Source organism: Mixophyes fleayi, chromosome 4 (assembly GCF_038048845.1).
Source record: "Mixophyes fleayi isolate aMixFle1 chromosome 4, aMixFle1.hap1, whole genome shotgun sequence".
In the NCBI taxonomy this organism is placed as follows: Eukaryota; Metazoa; Chordata; class Amphibia; order Anura; family Limnodynastidae; genus Mixophyes; species Mixophyes fleayi.
Genome location: NC_134405.1, coordinates 158829375 through 158844106, shown reverse-complemented (window position 1 = coordinate 158844106; position 14732 = coordinate 158829375). Strand labels below are relative to the sequence as shown.

At 36.8% G+C, this 14732-nt stretch overlaps 1 protein-coding gene across 2 annotated transcripts in view; it reads right to left on the bottom strand.

Moving 5' to 3' along the window:
* Positions 1-14732, bottom strand: part of SEMA3A (semaphorin 3A) — a 173121-nt gene that overhangs the window by 35019 nt on the left and 123370 nt on the right. For both annotated transcript variants that reach the window (XM_075208693.1, XM_075208694.1), the window contains exons 7-10: positions 6250-6392; positions 1434-1548; positions 538-607; positions 61-205 (exon numbers count right to left, since the gene is read on the bottom strand). In XM_075208693.1, coding sequence (XP_075064794.1) covers positions 61-205; positions 538-607; positions 1434-1548; positions 6250-6392 — 473 coding nt within the window. The remainder of the gene's footprint in view (positions 1-60; positions 206-537; positions 608-1433; positions 1549-6249; positions 6393-14732) is intronic.

Sequence of the window (14732 nt, the reverse complement as noted above, 5' to 3'; positions counted from 1 at the left end):
ATTGTAATAAATCTGCTTTAGGAATATATCTTATTTTACATCTACCATGATGTTACTTACAGTTCCTGGTCTTGGATAAGGAACTCGCCCTTGAAATGGTACCCACTGATAATTTGGACCATCTCTGTGTGCATACGGACCCAAGAACACTCTTCGTACGTCAGATAAGCTGTACATACATACAGCTGAACCCTTGAATACATTACTATAAATATAAACATGAATAATCTGGTTAGTCTCCTTAAGAGGACAATATAAATACAACCATACATTGGTCATTCACAACTAGATTAGTACTAAACATTGAATATTTTATTATTATACAGACCAACATTATACTTGATTGATCTTCGTCTTTCCACGTATCAATCATTTGCACACTTTACTTTAGTACGGCAACACTTAAAATGTTTCAACAGTTACAATGTAACAGTAAACTATTGAAAGAAGTTGTTGGACTTAATAGAAATTGATAGACACATCATAGACATATACTAAATAATCAGGCTCCATTAATAAACGCATTAATGTATGTACCTTGAAGTTGTAAACACTGCATATACAACTGGATTCTTAGGATCTTTGGAATTCATTAAATACACATCCTCTATAATAGAAAAAACACAGAAAACAATAAAAATAAATAAAATACAAGTAGCATTATTATAAAATAATATAGGTCTACATGTTCTACTATTATGAAATGCATTATATCTTCAGAAAACCTACCTTTGGTTGTAATGTTGTAACATTGTTCAAATGTGATTATATTTATTATATGTAAGGATTTATTGTAAGACATCCATCTGTATCCGTAATTTTATGTTTTGAATGCAGGATTCCTCTACTGACTACTGCTGTATTCCGTTTCAACATATGTTTTTAGCAATGGGAACCCCATTTCTCTGCATTTTTTCAAATCAATAAGACTTGATACTACTATTGTAATTGCTTTGCTGAGAGAACATGACACATGCATAGTTAATAAATCAATACATTCTCCATTGGCAAAATCAGAACAAACATTTTGGAATTTTTGCTCGTCTATGCCAAAAATACCATTTGAAAAAAAAAAATCTATCAAAAAGGTGTGTAGTTCTTTTTGTTGTACTTGGGGTTGTTCCCCAGTAAAATGTCACAGTTTAAGTATGCCACCTTAAGGTAATGCAAGTACCTCATCTCCAGTAGAGGCTGAATTGCCCATTGTCACATCTAAGGAGAGGGCTGTCACTGACAAACCCATCTCCCAGCATTGAGCACACTTCCTGCCTCAGATTTAATGACAGTCTATCTCAGCACATAGTCCTGTAACAGGTGGCTGTCAGTGTTTGGTTAACAGCCTAGCTTCTGGAGCATTGTTGCTAATGAGGCCCATGCAGCTGAATGATCAAATGTTCAAACCATCATTAGAAATAATTGTCACACATACTTACGTAATTCATCAAAATGTGTATCGATTCCATTAGGACCAGGTACAGAACAAATTAAACGAGCCTTTAGGAAAGTTGTCCATTTGTTAACCAGACTTCTGTGGCCGCCAAAGTCGTTCTGCCAATAATTGTGTATAGTTAAAAATTGGTACAAGTGTGACAAACTGTTTATTATAAAATAACTAATGCTTTCTTAAGGCAGTTCTGTCAAGCAGTACACTACCAACAATTACTATATGTCTACATCTTACGTTTACTCTCTATTGATATTTCACAGTCATCTCCTTAAATCTAGTCTGCACTTGCAAGAAACTGTACAACAATATAACCTTTTCTACAATAAATGCATAAAACATGCTCGCTGAGTTACAGCATGAGCTTATCTGATATAAATTATGTTGCTGTGCAATATGTTAGTGTGTTTAGTCTCTTGGGACTAAAACATGATTTCGTTCTACATTTGGAAAATATTTGAAATGTGTTACTCATATGGATTTGTGGTTTTTGTCATCACAGCACACACTCTTGAGGAGTTCTTGATGAAGAACATATTCAAATGCCATTGGGCATAAATATACATATGTATTTTACCCTAAACACTTTGAACATCTGGCGTATGATCCCTTATTAAAAAATAATAATACGTCTTTTATGGGACTAGTGCAAAAATAGTTGACAGAATTCTGTTGCCAAATATTTGTTGCTCTTCGAATAATAAAAAGTAAATGTCTTCAACTGCTAAAAACACAAAAAAGTGTTGAGAATATTCAGTTTTTTTAACTCTATGCAAAAATAAGCATAAGTGAAATCACTGCAAGATATCCACAATGGCATTCTGACCAGAGCCAAATGTGAACTTTAGGGGCAGGGCCACTAGAAACAAATATGCAGATATGACATTGATAAAATAATAGCTGATTAAAGATTAAATCACCTTTTATACATATTATTTTGTTTTCTTATTCTTAATATATAGAACACTCAGTTTGTAGTGTTTACATGCGCGTAATGTGCACATATACATGCAAAGTTTAGGCCATACTTGCCTACTTTCAGTAGACGATGTCCGGGAGAGGGGTGTGGCTAATGGGCGAGGCGCCTCGAATCGCGCCATTTTGGCCCCGCCCCCACGAGTAAAATTATGTTTTGTCGCATGGGGGGGGTTTAGCAAAATGACGCGATTCTCAGTGAATCACGTGATTTTAACAAGGGAATTCTGGGATGCGGGAGAAATGCCAGCTCTCGCACTTTCCGGGAGAGTTGGCAAGTATGGTTTAGGCATCATGTTCTGTCAAAGTACACTAGCAGCATCACAATCTAATATATACATGCATATATATATATATATATATATATATATATATATATATATATATATATATATATATCTATATCTATATCTATATATATATATACACACACACACACACACACACACACATACATACATACATATATACACATGTTTGGTGAGATTAGTACTACTGGGGGCTTATTCATGGGACAGGAGTTTTCTTCTGTTAATACCAGATCTCCTGTCACCAACCCTATAGGGACATGGCAGCACACTAGCTTTCAATTACATAAAGAGCAAGGTTGCAAATGATGTATTCAATGATTTCTGAGCACTAAAAATTAAAATGGCCAATAGATCAACTGCTAATAAGAAGTTGTAGTAAGTAAATACAGAAGCCCTTACAAGTTGTGAAGTTCAGCAAGCATCATGAAGGGTTAACCAATTAAATGCTTGTTGATGTTCAGCACTTGCAAGTGCATCTGTATTTACTTAAACTTCCTAACAGCACTTGATCAATTAGATCAGTTTTTTTGCAGCTCTTCCCATTCATTGAATAAAACTTCCTCCTACATGGATATGGCAGTGTTCACTGAGATTGCCCATCCCCCCAATGGTGAAGCATCAGTTTCCATTCACTGAAAGGATTTACATGATGTTCTCCCATTCCCTGTACAGACTGTTTGAATATTCTAACAATAATATAGCAGTGAGCACGCTCCTCATAACTGCCCAGAATAAGAAGTTTATGCAGACATGTAAAAAAAAGCAAAAAAACAACTTCTATACCTGTGTCACACTGCAAAGGTAACAGTGACACACAAATATAATTAATGGGGTTTATTGAGCCAAGAAGGGAAGTGCAGAAAATATTTTATATATTTCAATGGTACTTTATATTTGGCAGGCCCATTAGTTAACACAGAGGTAAAACACAGATTAAGGAGACCAGTCTAAAACTATTTAAAGCACAGGGAAGAAAGCTGTAAGCAGAGATCAAGAGGTGAGAGATGATAATGTTTATAAGATCAAGTTTATAGCAGCAAAGTGTTGTATAACATGTTAGCCACTGACAGAAGCAGTAAAACAGTGACTAGCCCAAAAGGGTGTCACTTTAACTTCACTTATTCCCTGCAAATAACTTATAATAATACAAAATGCATATATTTTAAAAGATTATATATAAATATAAAAGTTAAATCTGCATTCTATTAAACATTACAATGAAATCAAACAACATACATTTCAAATGTGTTTTGTACGTGCTAGTTTTGTGGCTGTATATAAAAATAAAATAGTAATGTGATTTTTTTATGATTCTTTAAGAAAATGAAAATAAATGTTGTCATGCGTTTTTGTAGCATGGGCTAAATGCATACATGCCAAATTTTTTCCCCGGAAGTCACGTGACAGGTGGTAGGAGGGGGTGTGGTGACATCGGTGCATCACCATAGCCCCGCCCCCACTATGAAATGTCGAAATTCACAGCATTTATTAGTGGGGGTGGGGCTTAATGACACAATTAAGCCCCGCCCCCACCATTCAATGCCGTGAATTTCAGCAAATGCGGGAGGTTTGCCTATGCTTCTGGGAGTGTTCCAGGTGAGTAGGCAAGTATGTCTAAATGTCTGTACTGGGATTAAAAATTGCTGCAAAATGTAAATGGATGGTGACAATAATTTGTTACAGATATATACAATGCAGAGTTCTCCACAGTGGGTTCATGGATTTCAAAAACAAAAGCCACCCAAATCGCATCATCTTTAAATGAACAACATGAACTAGTGTTAACGGTTCAACTTTCAACAGTCTCACTGTATCAACACAAAATATATGATGGGCACTAATTGACCTCATAAATATTGAGAAATTTGGAATGCAATGGGTTAAGTTGCAGCTCTCAAATCAGGCTCTGTAACCTGTATATGTACAATATATGAAAAACAAAAAGAGCGCAAAAACTTAAAACCAAATTATACCACCTTAATAAAATCAAATCAATAAGTCTTATACATAGAATAAAATAATAAAAAGAAATAACCATTGTGGAATCAATGTGTTCCACCACAATGGTTATTTCTAAGCTCCATTGGAGCTTACAGTCTAAATTCCCTAACACACACAGACACTGACTAGGGTCAATTCGTTTGATAACAGCCAATTAACCTTCAATATGTTTTTGGAGTGTGGGAGGAAACCGGAGCACCCGGAGGAAACCCACTCAAACACAGGGAGAGCATACAAACTTCACACAGATAAGGCCATGGTCACGAATCAAACTCATGACCCCAGCGCGGTGAGGCAGAAGTGCTAACCACTAGGCCATTGTGCTGCCCCGCATTAGTGTGTACACTACAACGATGTACGATCATTCCAAAGCAGATAATATCGTTTCATTAGATTTATAAACCAGACTAAAACTCTTGTTCATTGATGGAACGATGTTGTTCCAATCCTGCAGTGTGTATGCACTCACAATCGTGATCTCCATAGAGCTTACAGAGTCATGATCTTTTCAGCCGATGGTTAGGACAGATGAAGAGCTCAGTTCTGAAGGTAAATTGTGTAAAACGTGCACAGTGTGTACACATGAATATTGATTGGTACTTTTTTTTAAAAAAAGTCAGACGTTGGATAAATCATTATAGACAACACATAGGGAGAAACTTTCTGTAGTGTGTACCTAGCCTTTGTGCTGCTAATATGCAGACAAATCCTAGTGCTGCTGTTCTTCTCCTTGCTGCATGTATTATAATTGGCTCTTTTTAATCTTCTTGTAACATTTACAGGCAGGATCATAGAAACTTTGTTTACATGTTGGGAAGTGAAGCATGAATAACTAATAAAGGGTTACACCTGTATCTATAACATTTCAACTGAAATAGACAGAACAACCATACACGTTTTGAAGAAAAGAAAAATGCAAATACAACATTTTTTTTTTTGCTACAACCCCATTACGCAAAGCACTATAAAAAAAGAAACATGAAGACAGAAAGATGCATCATTCAAATATGATAATAAATTTGCAGATTTTTGAAACTTTAATAATTTTATCCTGCAGTTTCCATAGAAGCCTATGGAGATAATGACTTGAGCAACGGCACTGTGAGAATCTAAAAAAAAAAAATAACCAAATAAATCAAAGAAAAACGCTACTTAATACTAGATTCTAAGACTTAGACGAGGTTTGCTATGCTAAAATGAAATACAGTGCCTTACTTATCTGTTATATGCTGTTCACCTGATCTGTAGGAACCATGAAGACTCCAGTCGTTCCACATTGGCTCCTTAGTCTTGCTCCACTAATTCAAAATAGGCAGTGTTGTTGGTGGAGCCCCTCTCTGAGTGCACATCTCACTACACATGCTCTTACAATACATAGGGGAGGGACATCAACAACAACGCTACTTGTTTGCATCAGGCAGTGAATTACAGAGAATGATTGATTGATGCATCTGCCAACAGTTGCTGTGCATTTTCTTTGTTAAGTACTCAAACTGTTTTTTTTAATCTTTATTTTACCTTGCATAGTTGTCCTATTCGAGCATGTGTGGCCTTTCCATTGTGTTCACCGTCTATTGCATTTTCCCGAAAGAAAAAATATACTTTATCATCTTCTGGGTTGTCATTCTCTGGCACTAGATATGCACCAATGAACCTGGGATCTGCGAAGATTAAAAACATACTTTTCAATGCTTCCATAGCTCATTTAGACAGAGAGATGAAATGTGTTCTTAAATAACGCACCGAAAACCTTTCTGCCATTTCTGTGTATCTATCCCGGCCATTACATTTTTTAAGTATGATATTCGAAGTCATTTTTTAGAAAGCGTTGTCCATATGAAGTGAATAACCAAGAACCAAACATGACTATAAATTGTTTAATTAGTCATTAGATATGCTGTTCAATTTCTCATAATCATATTACCAATAAACCTTGATAAAATAGAAAGCAAAATATTCAATCTGCTAGATTTTCTATTGAAATTTTGCTACTGTCACTGCTATTAAATACCAAAATAGGCCTGCAGGAACAGAACTGTGCTTTAAGGTGCACATCCACTCTCCACTCTTGGAGGAAGGCTCTGCAAACAGAAGAGTCTGCGAATAAGTGAAAAAATCTGAAGAGACACACTGATACAACATTTACACTTTTGCACAAACTTCCTCCGTATAGAATCATCATTTTCATTCTGCTTTTCTCCTAAAATACTGCTCTGTTTTGCCTTACGGTGCAAAATTCAAGTGTTTGTGCTATAGTTCTTCATGGCCTTTCCATAATACAAAGAGCCATGCTAAAAATAGGACCTTTCTGGCACATTATCCAATTTTAATAATCCTGCTCTTCAATCTGAAATTTTGTTTTTGCATAGTTCCATGTCATACTTGCCAACTTTTTATACCTCCCCTTCGAGAGTAGAGATCAAAGGGGCAAGAGGGGAGAGCATAATGTCATTATTCATGTCACCAAATTATTGGTGCTGCAATCTGTATCATCGTACAGCGGGGTCAGACTACGAGGACATGAGTAGGGAAGTATGCTCCATATTTACTAAGAAATATCATCCTTCTGCAAAACGCCTTGACAGTCAAGGAGAAGTTCTGCTTCATTGCAATTTCTGCCATACTGCTCTCTGCATGCCCATAAAGTGTGGAGGAAATCTATGCATCTCAACACCAATTGAGGCGTAGGATGTACGAGCTGTACCTCATCCATTTGTGCTCCAAAAATAGGGTACATAATGGCATTGCTCTGTGACCTAAAGTTTCACTCTCCCACTGTTATGGGTCCCCATTAGAATGTATTGAACATCTGAAATACTGTGGAACCCCATTTAGAGACTTCAGGTTGGACATATAAAACTTTGGGATTTGGAATGAATTTAGAAGCATATGTAATATAAGAAACCTGTACTTGGTTTATGAATATTCTTCTGTAAAGCAATATAAAAAATCACTCCCATTAAGCCTGAAGTTATTTTATCCAAGCAAATGAACATTTTAAATGAGAAACCTCAATATTTCCTGAAAAGGATCCAGAAATGAACTAGGATAAACAAGGCAGAGACTACATAAGGAAAAAAAATAAATCTAATTTACCTAATTGAAAAAAATGCATAAAACAGACTAGTTAAAATGTAAGAAAGGACATTTGAATTTCTACCTCCGCTTTAGACTGGTAGTAAAGTAGAGTAAGATTTGCCAAACAGTATGTCTAAATGGATTGGAAGAAACAAGAGAATCTCATTAGACGAAGCTTGGCTTTGTACCTCTCACTTGGCATCAGGTAAAAATACAAATCTCTGGATGTAAAACATTTGGGCACTATCCCCATTTGCTTGCAATGTAAATTTCTTGTACCCTTGACATGCTACAATAGACATTGATTGATTACCAGCTAAATCTTTTGTGGTGACCAATTTGTCTTCCATGAACAATACAAACTTGTTTGTAGCTACAGGTTAGCACAAAAGCAATTTAAAGCATTTGTGTTTATTCATTTCTCCTACAAAATGATGAATACAGTGATGGATTTTCTCTTTCTAGAATCAGACAATTTGACTTTGTCTTGACTTTTTCTATTACACTTTTTATGACTTTGTTTGCATTGTTAAGCACTTGAGACAGGATATCTGCTATTTAAAGCATCTTGGCCATAATAAAAGCTCAGAAAATCAATCTGCATTGTAACTCCCTCACTCATTGGTGTTTTACAATTCCCTGAAAACACATAAAAAAGGTCTAGTTGTGCCAAAATGACCACTGATTCATATTTCCAACAAATTCTACCACCTGTTCATGCTTCATCTTAAATAAAACTTGGAAACGTGTTCAAAAGTTTTCCTTTACAGGGCATCAGATAATGTAATGGACTCACAGAGCTAACATTCCCCATTTTTCATTATTCTTAACAAATATCAGATTATGGTCTGGATTCTGGAACAGTTATTAACATACTGCATACAGTAATTCTTATCACTGTGGGAATTTTGATGGGAATTTCTTAATTTCCAAGAGGTGTATTATACATTCAAAATACCTACATTTGACAGCAATATAATTTCTTGATAATAAAACAGAAAATTGTATGGTTTACTCCAAAAAGATAAACTCGCATTAGATAACAGATACATTAGTATCATCAAGCTTGGAAATGTCTGCTCTGTATGTGTAAAATGTCCAGTTAGCAGCATTATGTAACAGACATCTTTTCAACCATTTCTGTGTGTATACATATCCCATATAAAATAGCAAAATCTACTACTAAAACTAGTAAACAAAGCAGTTACAGCAGTTGTCATATAACTGTCTTTTCACTGCAGTTAAAGTTGAGCTGGACAAAAGTCCCTTTGTGTCACATAAGAGGTGTTTATGCACTTTATGCCCCTATTCACATCTTACAGCGTCTATTTCCACCTGGAGAGATGGGTCAGGAGCTATCACATGTACATTCAGTAGAGTAGGAATGTGGAGAGTCAGACACACGTCAGCCTAATCTCCCTAACCCTTCCTTAGAGATGCTTCAGATTTTAACTTGAAGCTTTAAGATATGCCTTTTAGGAGGCATATCTTTGCACTTCCTAAGGAAATGGTGCAAATTTCTGAGTCAATGATGCATATTTACACTGAATGTGTCTATAAGATATATTTCTGAGATACATGCAACCTAAATTGTGGCTATAAATTCATTTTTGTATATAAGCAAAGTCACATTTTTACCTTTAACTCCAAGTTAGGCCCAAAGTGCTAAGTCTTTACTAGAGATGAGCGCACTCGGATTTCGTGAATCCGAGCCCACCCGAACGTTTCCGATCCGAGTCAGATCCGAGAATTGGCGCCAAATGAAAACCTGAAACCGAGGCTCGGAGTCATAATCCCGCTGTCGGATCTCGCGATACTCGGATCCTATAAATTCCCCGCTAGTCGCCGCCATCTTCACTCGGGCATTGATCAGGGTAGAGGGAGGGTGTGTTAGGTGGTCCTCTGTCCTGGTAGATCTCGTGCTGTGCTGTGCTCTGCAGTATCAGTCCAGTGGTGCTGTGTGCTGTGCTCTGTCAATTTTGAGTTCAGTGGTGCTGCTGGGTCCTGTGCTGTGTCCTGTTCAGTCCAGTGGTGCTGTGTCCTGTGCTCTGTGCTTCTAAGGGCATAGTTATTTCCCCATTATTCCCAAGTGTTTAAAAAATTTAAAAAAAAAATAATTACAACAAAATTTGCAAAACCAATCCTGCAGTATAAGCCCATTGGTACTGCAATATTACCAAGTTCACACATTCTGCAGTATCTTGTGCTACATATAATGGAGACCAAAAATTTAGAGGATAAAGTAGGGAAAGATCAAGACCCACTTCCTATTGATGATGTAGCTGGCGCTGTGGAGGAACTTGATGATGAGGATGGTGATGTGGTTATTGAAAATGAGGCACCAGGGGGGGAAACAGCTGATGTCCATGGGATGAGAAAGCCCATCGTCATGCCTGGTCAGAAGACCAAAAAATGCACCTCTTCGGTCTGGAGTTATTTTTATCCAAATCCGGAAAACCAATGTATGGCCATATGTAGCTTATGTAAAGCTCAAATAAGCAGGGGTAAGGATCTTGCCCACCTAGGGACATCCTCCCTTATACTTCACCTGAATTACCTTCATAGTTCAGTGGTTAGTTCAGGAACTGGGGCTAGGACCGTCATCGGTACAGGGAAACCTAAATCCCGTGGTCCAGTTGGATACACACCAGCAACACCCTCCTCGTCAACTTCCTCCACGATCTCCATCAGATTCAGTCCTGCAGCCCAAGTCAGCAGCCAGACTGAGTCCTCCTCAATACGGGATTCATCCGAGGAACCCTGCAGCGGTACGCCTACTACTGCCACTGCTGCTGTTGCTGATGTTAGTCGGTCATCTTCCCAGAGGGGAAGTCGTAACAACCCATTTGAGGGTTGTTAAATTATATTGTGGTGACCACTCCTCTACGCAGTCCAGGTACATTTTTTGGTGGGATTCAGACCAGTTGATGGTTTTCTTATTACATTGTGGGGACCACTCCACTACGCAGTCCAGAAACATACCTCGTTGCAACGTTTTGGACTAAAAACAATATTGTGAGGTGTTCAGAATACACTGTAAATTAGTGGAAATGATTGTTATTGAATGTTATTGAGGTTAATAATAGCGTAGGAGTGAAAATAAGCCCAAAAACTTTTTATGCTTTTTTCCAAAAAAAATCCGAATCCAAAACCTTAAATCCGAACCAAAACCTTTCGGCAGGTGTTTTGCGAAACAAATCCGAATCCAAAACACAAAACACGATACACCAAAAGTCGCCGGTGCACATCCCTAGTCTTTTCCCTCACTTTTAGAGAATAAGGGTCATCCACAGATGCAAACTAATGTCATTCAGATATTATTCAGAAATTACGTGAGAGAGAAAAATGGCACACAGTGCACATATGAGGCTCCGGACATTCAAATAAGTCACTCACTCTCCCTCTACTTTATACGTTTTACTAAAGCATACACAGTTATAAAGTTATAATCGTCATAATATACAAGCTAAGTCAAGACTGTTAAAATAAGTAAATTAATATCTCTATGTAATCTCTAACTGTTAGAAAAGAAAGAAAACTCAATCCGCCATGAGCATATGGCAACCCTGGTAGTTTAAAAAAGACAGAAAGGTGCTATAAATGCAAAGCCCCATAAGCGCTGAGCATTGCCTGCCACAAACATCAACTGGACTGAGCTTTGCATCACACAGCATAAGCTACAAAAGGCTGCTGCATTGATTGTCACATTCCAGAGGAGAGAAAAAAAATGTGGACTTGAGCATGTCTGTACATACAAGAACATATAAAGCTCTACATCCAGGGCCATAAACAAGTGAGTGGTACAGACTACTACTGATGCCTTTTAGGGAACATTTTCCAGTGCCTAGCTGCAAAATAATATATTGTCAAATTTAACCCTTTCTGTCAACTTTTTTTTTTTAAATATATTTTACATGCTTGTCCATTCATATTATTTACATATAAGCTCCATTTTATCTACACAAAGTTCATCTCCAGTCCCCAATGTATTGTATCAGCTCAATGAATCTCTCTTATCAGTCCCAATACTTCTGACTCACCTAATTTCCTCCATGCATTAGTTCAGTCTTAGTAGAAATTTGACAACCAAGTCTCAAGTCCCCATTAGTTAGTGACCTAAGTGTCCCCCCCTCTCCTAGTGTTCAGACTGTGATGGGCACTTTGACAGCTGCTGCAGTTTCCCACGCTATTCCACAAGAAGGAGAGAAGAGTGGAAATTAGGGGTTGGATGGAAACAATTGGTAAAATAAAGTAATAGGATGAGAGAGGAGCAGGGCTGTCAAGTGGAATTGCTATAGATAGCCCAACAAGGTTCAAAACTACCCACAAAATAGTCAAATCCTACTTTAAAGATAGCCCAATAATATTTTAAAAAAAACAAAACATATTTATTGACATTTCTGGAAGGACATTCAGTCTGACTATGGCTCTTCTCATCTAAACTACTTGAAAAGCATTTTCATTTGGAATAGTCAACCGATCTTCTCTTTAATTCTCTACTTCACCTTCTACAATCTAGTCTGCATCTTCATTAATCTAATAGCCCTTAATACAGCAGCCAATGACCTACTCACTGCAAAATCCCAAATTCAATTCTCCATATTTATTTTACTGATTTTTCTACAGCCTGTGACACAATCAAATAACTCTCTGGATTCCCAAATTAGAGATAGTTTGGAATAGCAAAGTCTTGCATTGTAGAGATCAACTCCTCTCACTCTGATCAGAACTTTCGTGTCTCCTATAACCACTGTACCTCTTCTACTCTTCCTCTCTTTTGGGTAGATGTTGCCTATAGCATCCAATCAGATTCTTTCATTTTGTAGACTGTACTAAATAAATGATAGATAAAATCTGATTGGTTGCTATAGGCAACATATCCACTTTTTCAAACCCACATTTTAGTAAATATATTTGGGTATTACAAGACGGACTTTGGAACTCACCTCTTCTCCATCTATACATATGGTCTTAGTCAGAATATTCATACCTATCTATATGATGATGATGATACTAAAATCTTCCACTTAATCCCTGATCTATCATTTCTACTAGATTATGTGACTGGCTGCTTGCTGCTGTCTCCTATTCCATGTCCTCTCACAAATTAAATTTGAGCAAAGATAAAAATGAACTTGTCATTTTCCGTCTACTAAATTTGTTCCTTTTTATGACATTACAAGCACTATGGATATAATTCCATAACAAGGCTGCTGCTTAGGGGTCATTGTTATATCATCCACTCCTTACATTCAATATCTATCCTTATCTTCATCCAATAATTCTATATACGTGGGCAGCACGGTTGCTAAGTGGTTAGCACTTCTGCCTTACAGCACTAGTGGCGCTATATAAATAAATGGTGATGATGATGATCAAAGGTCAATAACTACAGCCTAGAAAAAAGTGAAGGTGACTTAACTCCTTCTATGCTGCATAACTACAAAACAGCCTTTATTGAGGTGGCACTGCTGTTAGATTTGTAAGAAATTCAGGTGTTATTTTACTAAGAAACTAATAACACACTCACTGTGCAGCATATTCCAAGTATAGGTTGACATACGTGCCTGAATGTTGTTTCCTAATAAAGGACTACCACTCCTAAAATAAATGGAATAGCTACTAGTAACTTTTAGATATATATTTGTAAATATTTAATCAGTATGATCAGATATTTGAGGCACTGATTTTTTTCCTATGTACATCAGACTACTTGTCACCATGTCTAATTAAGGGAACTATCTGTAGGTTTCTGAGCCTAAAATCATACTCTTTTACCCACACATGGTGAGAGAAGAAAAATGCATGTCCGGGCTTGCGCTTCCAGTTACATTTGCAATAAAAATAGAAACAGAAAAGTACCATGCTTTGCATGGAAAAGCCTTCACCAGTGGACAGAGCCACCCCTAGAACCCATTCGTTCACCGTGGCACTGTTCACCGCCTCCCTGCTAAGCAGAACAGAAGTGAAGGGGACATACCTCCCAACCTTACATTCTGTCGCACACAAACCAGAACTGTTCTACCTAAATCGGAACAACTGGGAAGTATGGAATGATATGCTAAAATGATTAAAACAAAGAACAGTTGCTTCAATTGGAAGTAGCTAGCAATGTTCAATCACTTATCTTACATAATCCTGTAATGCTATGGAAATGTAAACATTTGAAAATGTTACAAGTTGCATTTTCCTATTGGGTGAACTTGCTTTTCAGTAATTGGTATTCTTTAGTAACCAATCAAACAAAGCAGCTAATGATTTTCTCTCCCTTTGCTTCCATTGAGCTAAAATCACTCATTATAGTGCAAATAACCAACTTCTGACACAGCTATATTTAAAGGTTCATGTGAGGATCTGTTTTATAAGAGATATATTTATCATTATGATATTCCACTTTTATCTAATTTTACATTATTTACATGTACAGGTTATCTAAGAATAAAATATAGAAGAAGATGAACCACACATTACTATAATTAATAATGTTTTAAATGATCATGCAATGATTAGCATACTCAGTGACTTACAAAGGCACCAGGGAATAAATGTGACAGCATGTTAATTTACATATAGACTCAGTTTTTGTGTGAATGGCGATAATAAGCTAGCAAAAAAACAGAAAGGGTATAAAATATGCAGCAATAAATAATCTTAACTACTGCATTTTTATGAAAAATGTTGACATCACCTTTGATTAACAAACACTTATTTGTGTTTTTTACTTTCTGTGTAGCTATAAAAATATGTATCATAGACTTTGGAATGTTGCACTCAGAAACTTTCCACTTCAGTTTCTGAAGATGTGTCCAATAGTTGAATGTCTCTCTTTAGCACCTTTTTGTAATCACTTAATGAATGTAGGGCTAATCTGCATACCATGTGTGGCTCCATTTGACGCTGTATTGTATACACAGACTGTAGTA